General features: G+C 38.9%; 1 protein-coding gene across 33 annotated transcripts in view; it reads left to right on the forward strand.

The window, feature by feature from the left end:
• TTLL5 (tubulin tyrosine ligase like 5) overlaps positions 1–11,068 on the forward strand; it is a 269,877-nt gene that overhangs the window by 257,696 nt on the left and 1,113 nt on the right. For 18 of the 33 annotated variants that reach the window (XM_025443965.3, XM_025443976.3, XM_025443983.3 and 15 more), the window contains one exon: positions 10,231–10,397. Coding sequence is in view for 6 of the 33 variants with exons in the window: in XM_025443976.3 (XP_025299761.1) it covers positions 10,231–10,246 (16 nt within the window). In the remaining 27 variants the exon portion in view is untranslated. Of the gene's footprint in view, positions 1–5,634; positions 7,247–10,230; positions 10,928–11,068 lie in introns of those variants that run through there. The other 15 variants (XR_007412723.1, XR_003135328.3, XR_003135327.3 and 12 more) reach the window with 4 other exon arrangements.

Genomic DNA, 11,068 nt, shown 5'->3' on the forward strand with positions numbered 1-11,068 from the left:
TAGGGCCTGATTCTGGAAACGGGATCGGGTCCCACATCGGGCTCCCTGCATGGAGCCTGCTTCTCCCTCTGCCTGTGTCTCTGCCTCTCTCTCTGTGTGTCTGTCATGAATGAATAAAATCTTTAAAAAAAAAAAGTTTATTCTTAGATATCTTATTATTTTTGGTACAGTTGTAAATGGGATTATTTTCTTAATTTTTCTTTCTGCTGCTTCATTATTTGTATATAGGATATGCATGGATTACTTTTAATATAACACAAATAGAAAGTTTTTAAAGAAACTTCATTGAAGAAATGAAATTTTAAGTTCCCACATAAAGCCTTTGAACTCATGCTATGTTCTCTCACGTGGTTGCCTGAGTTTTCCAGTTCTCTCTTCTTGTCGTTGCAGTTTGAAAACTCATGACAGCAGGAGCTGCTAGCCATTGAGCACCTGCCCTACCCCGAGTGCTGGGGTTTTTACATGGAATTTCTTCACTTAATCATCACAGCAATCACATGAGGATGTTTCTTCCTGCCTCATTTTTTAGCTGAGACTTGTATATTCCTTCCTCTGGTACTTTTTAGAAGATGGAGAGGACATAGTTCCAAGATAGATTTTTCTGCCAAATGCCTGACTAGCACTTTGCTTCACCAAAGACCAGAGTGACCTTTCTTCTGAGGGTTACATTGGTCAATTCTGCCCTTGAGTTTTTCTCTTCTGTTTGTGTTTCCTTTCTCTGGGCTTATTATTTTATTCACATTTAGAACTTCAGCTTCATTCTAATAATCCTGACATGAGAGTTTCCATCAGTGGTACCCAGAATCCATTAGAGTAACAAATCCCATCTCAGACACCTAAGAAAAAGGGTGCATCTGTTGACTCACATGATTAGAGAGAATTAGGAGGGCTCCAAGAGCTAAGTGTGGTAGGATCCTTCCTTTTCTCCATCCCTTTCTGCCTCATGTTCCTTCTTTCCATGTTTCTCCATTTCTTTTCACAACTCCATAAAAGTACCTCTTTCCTTCCTTCTATGATTTCTTCCATGTAGCAGATCAGATGGAGGCATATAGTTTGAGGAGCTCCAGCCTTATTCTTTCCAGCTTAATGACCACCTAGTTAAAAAAGTATTTCTATATTAGTATATAGAAACACTAAGCCCCCCAAGGAAGGGCTGTGATTGGCTTGGCTTAGATGTCATGACCAACTCTTATCGCAGTTGCTGTGGCCCTGGGGATAGGGACTTTGGCCAGGTCAGGATCACCTGCCAACTTTTGTGATCAAGAGAGAATGAGACTCTCTTAACTATAGAAAACAAACTGAAGGTTACCAGAGGGGAGATGGGTGGGGGGTGGGTGAAGTAGGTGAAGGGGATTAAGGAATGTACTTGTCTCAATGAGTGCTAGATAATATATGAAATCATTGAATCACTATATTGTACACCTGAAACTAATATAACACCGTGTGCCTACTATCCTGGAATTTAAAAGAAAAAAGAGGGTATGGTACTGACATTTGTAGTCTGGCCATAATCACCTGGTTGAAATAGAGCAAGTTGGGAGCACTTTTCCAAAGGAATTTAAAGGAGCTGAAACCACAAACAGATAGGAAGGGATGTTAGGAGACAAATACAGTAGATTTCCCCTACTTTCAACCCATAATTTCTTTGCAACTATGGAAATACAGAGTTAAATAAGACAATGTGTGCAATAAATACTTCATGTGATACCTACAGCTGAATAAAAGAGCAATATCTATTATTATTGACTATCTTTTTAAACTGCAGCAAAATATACTTAATGCAGAATTTACCACTTTCACCATTTTTAATGTACAGTTCAGTGGATTAAGTACACTCCTATTTTTCTGCAACCATCACTACCATCCATCTCTAGAAGTTTTTTTTTACAAAATAAAACTCTACCAATTCCCCATTCTCCTCCCCTCCACCTCCTGGCAACCACCATCCTCTTTTCTGTCTCTATGATTTTGACTATTCTAGGTATCACATATCAGTGGAATCATGTGGTATTTCTCTTTTTGTGACTAGCTTAGCGTCATGTCTTCAAGGATCAGCCATGTTGTGGCTGAATTTCCTTCCTATAAATGTCAGAATTTCCTTCCTATAAAGCTGAATAGTACTCTATTATATGTATATACCACATTTTATTTATTAATTCATCTGTCAATGGATACTTGATTTGCTTCCACCTTTTGACTATTGTGAGTAATGTTGCTGTGAATATAAGTATATATCTGGTTAAGTCTGCTTTCAGTTTTTGTAGATGTATATCTAGAAATAGAGTTACTGAATTGCATAGTAATTCTATTTTTAATTTTGTGGAGAACTGCTCTATTGTTTTCCATAGCATCTGCACCATTTTACATTGCTACCAACAGTGCCCAAGGGCTCCCTTTCTCCATATCTTTGCCAACACTTTTTCTTCCTCTTCCCCTTCTTCTTCTTCCTCTCGTTCCTCTTCCTCTTCCTCCTCCTCTTCTTTCTTCTTTCTTCTTTTTTGATAATAGCCATTCTAATGGGTGAAGTGTTGCTAAGTTCAAGTTAAACCCTGGTAAATAGGCTAATACGAGTGTCAATACAGAGCACCCAGTGTTATGGATGAGTGGGACAGACAACACTTAGTGTTTTAAAAGTCAAATTTGACATGATGGCTGAACATTAAACTCAGGAAAGTCTTCTCAAAGCCAGGGAGGAGTTCAAGTCAAATGCAGTCATCCATATAGAGTTACCTGTTAAAGCTATGGGTGGATAAATTCTCTGAGGGAAAGAATGTTAAAAAATGAGCAGCAGAGTCAAAGAAGAAAAAGGATACAGTGGAACTGCCCCGGGAAGCAGCCTCGAGAGGCACTGGATATTTCAGAATCTCAAGAGACCCACATAGTGGGGAGGAAGAGTCAAGAGAGTATCAATGATTGATGAACAAAGATGATATTTTTTAATTGCCTGTGATTGCAGTTTTGTTAAATTGAATCATTTTCATGTGAATACTACCCTTTCGAGTCCTTTATAATTTTCAGAATGCTTGCATATGGATTACCTTATTTAACTCTTAATCCATGAAATACATGAGTTATTATTACCATAATACAAGAAAGAAACTGAAACTCAGGGAGACTGAGGTTTTGCTAAAGTTATTGCTTGGTACCTCTCATTTTCCCAAGGTGATCAGTTTGCGTGAAGCTGAAGGCAGATGATGCCAAGGCAAAGTGGGCATCAGAGTAGATTCCCCTCAGACAAATCATCCCTAGCAGCTTGTCATCCCTAACACGGGCACTTTCACTCAGTACCTCTGGAAACAATATCTACTGGCCCCTCTGAGGTCTAAGGAGTCTGATTTCCTAGACTCTAGAACAGTAGTTTGTGAACTATGAGGTCATGACCCAACAGTGGGTCATTAAATCAATTAGTGGGTCATGACCAGGCTCACCAGGGCCAGTGGTGCATATGTCTTCCCAATGCTGTGAACTTTCAGGAACTTCATCATGTTGGTTACTGAACGTGGCTGTAGTGGAAATCAGCCAACACCACAAAGCTGGGGCCTTTGTTTGTTTCACCACAGAGAACCAGTTGTTAAACATTTACTAGCATACCATTGATCATAACCATCATTTCTTCCTCTTCCTTCCCACCCACCTGCAATGGAACAGAATAGAATAAAAAGAAAAAATAACGAGGGTCAATCTGTTAGTAAGAATTATTTTGTGAGGCTTCTGTTTAAGTCAACAATACATGAATATGAATATGTATGTATTCATAGAAGATGTATTTTTTTTTTTACTAAAAATAAGCTTAAAAATCAATTTCTAGGGTCCCTTCATTTACCTTTCTCAAGTAATTGAAAGTGCTGTTCTGCTGCTCTTTCGGCAAAGAACCTCTAGTATCTAGCACCTTTTTTTAATGGATGCTATATCTAATAGTAGTGGGAGGAATGAGACTGAATTTGCATCAGGCTGGAAATTATTATTCTAGAATAGCAAAATCCCTCTGCATATCAGTTCTTTTGAACTCGGAGCTATATAAAAAATCTATTTTTTAGACCCCACCAAAGTGTTTTTCATTGAGTATGAATTTGTCCTATGCTCAGAAAACACTAATCATTATTATTAAATCCCAAAGATTAGAAGGCCAATAAATAGCAGAAATCAGATTTAAGCACACAGCCTTGTTTACTCTCTACCATTTTTCCTTATGAGAACTTACTGTAAAGAAAGTAAATCTTTTTAAGAAAGTAAACAAACTCTTTGTAAATCATTTTCCTTTTGATGATTTAGTGAATTGTTTTATAAATCCAGATTTTATATATACATCTATTTACATTATATACAAACATTTTATATATAAACATTTTATATATAAACATACGTATGAATATCCCAGATAGGCTTAAGTGGATTATGCTTCAAAACTAGATAATTCCATCTAGATAGATCATGGGATTAGATCTGAAGAACTTTGATTTAGATCAGCTTTGTAATTTTTAAATTTTCATAAAAGGGAAGTTATTAAATATCCTCATGCAAAAAAAAATAAAAACCTTCAACTCTGCAAACATGTTAAATGGTCTGCCCTTAACCATCAAAATGTTGTTATAAAAAGAAACATTTTTCACTGAGTGACATTTGAAAGTCATCCAGATAGATTTCTCTCTATTCCATAATGTAGTTCTATCTTGCCCATTTTATTGCTTTGTTGTAATAAAATGAAGCAGAATTAAGGGGAACATGGCTTTACAGGTTTATAGTTCTTGAGTTAAATATACCTCCAGAAATGAATTATAGGATGTTTTTCTTAGAAGAATTCAGCTTACTGTATATATGACTTCAGTTCTTTACAGTAGAATTGCTTCAAATAGTGTTTTGTTAAAACTATCCTACACTTAATTTGCAAGTAGACAGTAAATCTCTCCCATAGTTGGACACTTGATTCAGGCTACAATTAGCATCTAAGAGTTAAACCCAGTGCCTGTATTGTTCATAGAAATGGAGAAGGTTTTCTGGAAGGGCCTGAGCACTTGGGGTGCTGCTGTGGTCAGCCAGCTCGCTCCCTTGTCCCCTGTGGCCACACTCCAGAGCTACTCAGGCACTGCCTCTGTTCTGAAGAAACCCCTTGCAGCTGTGCCCGGCGCCTTCATGTCACCAGGCCAGGTTTCAGGAAATGGATCTGATGCTCTTGTGCCTATGTGGTTCATTCCTACATATTGGAGCTGTGCCCAGGAAGGTGAAGGGCCAGCAGGTTGGCCCTCGCTCCCCAGCTGTCCCTTTCTCCTAATGTCACTCAGGATATAAATAGTGATTCATTCACTCTCTTATCAAACCAGAACGCTGCCAGAAGATACTATCAGGGCCACTCTGATCAGCTGGAAAAGGCCTTAGGGACACGTCTAAGAGGCACAGTGTACAAAGCCTTTGCATTTAGATGATTTTAAACATTAAGTTTTTAATTTTATTTCTCCTATTCACTTCAGACCTGGAAGGGAGAAAAATAACTCCAGTTACATGTTCATGTTTTTTTGGGGTCTAGGCCTTCTTGAGTGGCAGGGAGGTCATAATGCATTCTCTGTTTTTTTCTGATCTGGAAAAGCCAAGAGTCAGATGATCTCATTGAAAATGTGCTTGTGCTTCCCTTTCCTCCAGACAGCTGATGGGTGGTAGGAGCACTGATCTGAAGCGTGGATTGCTGCATATACCACCAGGCTGGGTGTTTACAGAAGCCAAGTTTGTATTGTTAGTTGGAAATCTTCTACTACCCATAGGGAGCACTACTACTGATCATTTACCACATCAGACAATCCAGTATTTACCAAGGAGCCCCATGTAAACATGTACATGGAAAAATGCTGGGAGCTCGGGTCATGTGAAGATTGGTAAAATGTGGTCTCTGCACTTAAAAGAGTGTATCCATGGGACATGAGCAACATGTTCAAGGCAAAGCCCCCCGACTGCCACCACCTGCCCTCGGAAAATATATAAGAAACAACGATTTGGGTATTTTGGGAAAGTGTGTCAACCATTCCTCTCAGGGAACATATTGCTCAAGGGGAGCATGGACATAATCTATTCCCTCAGCAGTTTTGCAGACTTCCCGACTTCTCGTGCACTTCCCCTGGGCAGATGTTGATTGCATTGTTGAAAATGTTTTTATTTGCTATGTTACAGTAGCACCAGCCAGTTATTTAATATTATGCTAATAGGAGAACAGTAGGCTGACAAATTGGGTTTGTTGAACTCTGATAGTTGCCAAACCAGTACAATGTATTTTACAGGTGCTTCAAGATTTCTAAGGGTAATTCTGATAATATTTTATGATTATGTTGCTTGTTGACTTTAAAACTACCCTAATAAGATATAATTTCATTTATTTGATAAATGCCAAGTGAGTATATAAATAGTACGAGCCATGGGCATTTCAAAAAAAAGAAGAAAGAATTTCCAGGTCAGGACATCAAAGCAAAAAAGAAGATGGACAACTTCAGTAACTGGTTTTTCAAAATTCTACCAAAAAAAGAGATCATAGCCACAGAGGCAGTAAGGGGAAAAATACAGTAACATTGTTATCCTGTCTATTGTTCCTGCCCTTATAACCCCAGAACTGCGTCAACAGGCAGGAGTGGAGATCCAAGCAGCTCTGGACCAGAATTATGGCAGGTGTCAGGGACAACAGGTGGAGCGCCTAATTGGAGACCCTTCACATAAAGATAGGACTCCAAAGGGCTGTATTCTCCATGTAAGGTCAACCAGAAATAAACCCTTCTTTCCCACTTTTATCTCTACCTCTTTTGGCACTGAAAGAAAATTGCCTGTCTTGAACCTTTGTGTGCTGATTGAGATGGAGTAGGGGACTCTCCCCTGATCATTTATTACCACAAATTGGTCCTTGCATAACCTTGGGCATGAATTCATATTCCCTAGGTACCCTGAAAAACCTCAAACTGAGAATTTAATCTAAGGCGATCCTAAGCTAATAGTGGCCCCAGGAGCCTAGTAGAATCAAATGTGTATTTTTCCTGGAAGTATGTTCCATCAACTCAAATCTCAAATAATTCTTAGAGATAAAGGTCTAAGAACTGTGACATCACAATTTAAAATCACAAAACAAAGAAGCTTGGCACCATAAGTGAAAGTCAGCAAAATAACCGGTACCATATTAGACCCACAAAGACTAAGGTACTGAAATTACCAGACATACAATAAAGAATAAATTTTCTCATGTGTTCAGAGAAATTAAAGGAGGGAGTGAAAGTATGAATAAAATCAAGATTAAAATTATGACTAAGAGATTTGAAAAAGAACTATGTAGTACTTCAGAATTGCAAAGATACAGTAAAAAACAAATCAATAGAGGATTTAACTGAATGTTAGATCAAGCTGAAAAAATATTTAATTCAAGATATATTTAAAGATATTATGTGAACTGCAGGTCAGAAAGAAAAAGTGATGAAAAACCAAATGAGAAGGCCTGATAGATATTTAAATAGTTCTGGAAAGAAAAAATGAGACAAGGACAGTATTTGAAGGGATAATGGGAAAACAAAATATTCCCAAACTAATGGAAGATACACCAGCTATAGTGAATCACAAGAAATCCACATCTAGACACTTCACACAGAAACTTTGCAATACTAAAGTCAAAAGATGTTAAATTTAAGCACCTAGAGGCAAAGGAAGGCTTTCCAAAGGAATGCCAGTTTGATCAACAATGTACTTCCCAACAGCAATAGTGGAAGCCAAACTACAATGTGATGTTGCCACCGATGAAAAAAAATTAATAGGCAGAAATGTATTTTAAGCAAAAATATCTTTCAAGGATGATGATGGAATAAAGGTGTTTTCCAACATGTAAAACCCAGACTAAGTTGGCATCAGTACACCTTCACAAAGGGAAAGATTCTAAAGCATATATCTCAAACAGAGGAAGGTGTGATACCAGGAAACAGTCTGAGATGCAAACACTGAATCATGAGCAAAGAATGTATAAAAACATAATAATAAAGTAATAATGTTCTTGTGGAGTTAAAAAAGAGGGAGATAGGGACACCGAGGTGGCTCAGCGGTTGAGCCTCTGCTTTGGCTTAGGGTATGATCCTGGAGTCCCGAGATTGAGTCCCACATCGGGCTCCCTGCATGGGTCCTGCTTCTCCCTCTGCCTGTGTCTTTGCCTCTCTCTCTCTGTGTGTCTCTCATGAATAAATAATTTTTTTAAAAAAGAGGGAGATAAAAATATGCAACATCAACATCATGTCAATCAAGGCAGAGGGTATGATCAGAGTCAAGGAATCTCACTTAATCTTGTACAGTGAAAAGGTGAAGATAATGATTAATTTCAGCTTTACATAGCATATACAAATGCAAAAATAAATAGTGTAGCAACTAAAAGAATAGAAATTATAAAACTTGAAGGAGGAAAAGGAAACAAGAGTTTGGACAAATAGAAAGCACAGCTTTTAAGGGCGCCCAGGGGGCTCAGTCGGTTAAGCGTCTGACTCTTGGTTTCAGCTCAGGTCGTGATCTCGAGTCCCCACTCAGTGGGGAATCTGCTTGAAGATTCTTTCCCTGTGCCCCTCTAAAATAAATACATCTTTAAAGGGAAAACACAACTGAAGACTGGAAATAAAAATATATATATTTGTAATTACAAAAATGTGAGTGGACTGATGTACCAGTTAAAGTGAGTCATTCAGTCAAGTACTTAGCACAAAAGACCAAATATTGCATGATTCCACTCATATGAAAGTCTAGAATAGGCAAATTCTCTAGAGACAGAAAATCGATTAGTGCTTGCCTAGGGGTGGAGGACAAGATGTGGGAGGGTGATGGCTAAGGGTTTTGGGGTTTCATCTTCTTTCAGTGAAAATGTTGTAGAATTGATTGTGGTGTGGTGTATGCACAACTCCAAATATACTACTAGCCACTGGATTATACACATTAAATGGTACAGTATGTGGCTTATATCTCAATAAAGTTTTGTGTTTTTTTTAAATCAATAAACAGTAAACTCAGTAAGAAAATAAGCAAAGGCCTTGTCCATGCATTTCACAGAAGAAAAACATGTATGCATAATAGATACTTGAAAAGAGGCTCAACCCCATTCCTAACTGGGAAAAGGCTAATTAAAACCACAGTAGGGTGCAGCCTGGGTGGCTCGGCGGTTTGGCCCTGCCTTCAGCCCAGGGCCTGGTCCTGGAGACCCGGGATCGAGTCCCATGTCGGGCTCCCTGCATGGAGCCTGCTTCTCCCTCCTCCTGTGTCTCTGCCTCTCTGTCTCTCAGTTTCTCATGAGCAAATAAATAAAATCTTTAAAAAAAATAAAATAAAAAATAAAACCACAGTAGGACACCGTTGTACAATCAGGACTAGCAAATATTTTAAACTCAGGCAATACCCCTTCTCCACATGTAGGGGAGGTAGAGACACAGGGGAAGCTCATCCACTGCCCTGGGGGTGGGGGGAATTGGTACAACTGCTTTGGAATGTAAAATGGCATTATTTTTAGAGAGCTGAAGATGCAAGTGGCCATGACCCAGCAGTTACAGGCCTAAGTATATAACTGAAGAAGTTCTCCCAGTTGTGTGCTGAGAATCACGTATAATAATAGTTAGAGCAGCACTGTAAAATCAAAAACCACAAAATTGTAAAAACAAAACATAATATTTAGAGTTAGGAATGTACGTAGTAAATAAACCTATTTTTTAAAAGTGAACAAGGGAAAGATAAACACACAATTCAGGACAGTGGAAAGGGGAAGGCAGTGGGAGGGCCTCACAGGGGACACAGGGTAACCATAACGTCCTGGTTTTAACCCCGGGTGGTGGGATATAGGTGTACATTGTGGGGATGGGGACGGGTACAGGCAGAGTGTATTCTGACAACAGAATACAACAAAGATCTAGACAAACTCAGAAGCATACACAGCGGTTTTTCCATGGAGTTCGACTCTGAATGCTAATAATGCTGAGCTTCAGTTTCTAGAAGAGGCTAACCTATTCAGCATTTTATACTTAAGAAGCAAAAAAGATAAAATGTTCTCAAAGAAAAAAGAAACTTGAGTACCCAAAAAAGCAGCAGCTTCAGAACGGGAGCGTGTTAGAAAGGTTTCCAGCAAAAGTGGTTAGCTTCATTTACTTGGCCACAACTTCTTTAGTCTACAGTAACACTAACTAAACCAGACGTTGCTGTAAGTAAAACCCCACACTCTCATTTAGGTCACTTAGTGGTTGGTTCTCTCTTTTCCAGATCCTGCTCACACTAAAAGATGAACCACAGTAGCACAGAGGAAGAACCTATTTGCCCTCCTGCTCCTGCCGGGGTGTGACCGAGGCTGAAGCATCTACCAGGGCTGCAAGGGGTCCACGGTATTTTTTTTTTCTTTTTCTTTTTCTTTTCCTTTTTTTTTTTTTTTTGCTGCCTTGGTCCCCAGAACCTTCAAGCAACAGTGGCTGTAGATTGTTGCCAGTCAGCCAATCCAGACTTTTGCTGAGACGCCAGGAAAACATATCAGCTGGGTTTTGATTGAACTTGGCAGTGGAGACATTGAACCGATGCATTATATACCCTATCAGAGCACACATGTATCTTTTATCCCTTTTATCCCCTCCCCTAACCTGCTTAGGTCTTCTGTGTCCCTCTCCTGCTACCACACAGAGATGATATAAAAGAGGCTCTTTGGCTATTTGCATTTTGCTTCCTCTTCTTTTCCAGGTTGCAGTATTAAGCTTGACTTCCTTACAAGCCTAAAATCCCAACATTATCCACGAAAGTTGTTCTCTCCTTTTCCGAGGATTTGGGGGGTAGACGGGGGATGTGGGAAGCATACATCACAAGTCTCCCAGAGAGTAGAGGAAAGTTGGTGTGCCGCTGACCACATGAGCCATGGTAAAGGCACCCTTTGGAATTACTGATTTCTAAAATTAATAAAGTGATTCTATTTTTATTTTTCTTTTTTTCCATTTGCTAATTTCCCACCAATCAGTATTCACAAACAAGCCTGAAATGGGACCAACTTCTCGTTTTCTTTCATTGCTGGGCAATTTTTTAAACTCTGTTTTAGAAATGTGAACTACAAAGAGATGTT

The sequence above is a fragment of the Canis lupus genome, chromosome 8, assembly GCF_003254725.2.
Source record: "Canis lupus dingo isolate Sandy chromosome 8, ASM325472v2, whole genome shotgun sequence".
Lineage (NCBI taxonomy): Eukaryota > Metazoa > Chordata > Mammalia > Carnivora > Canidae > Canis > Canis lupus.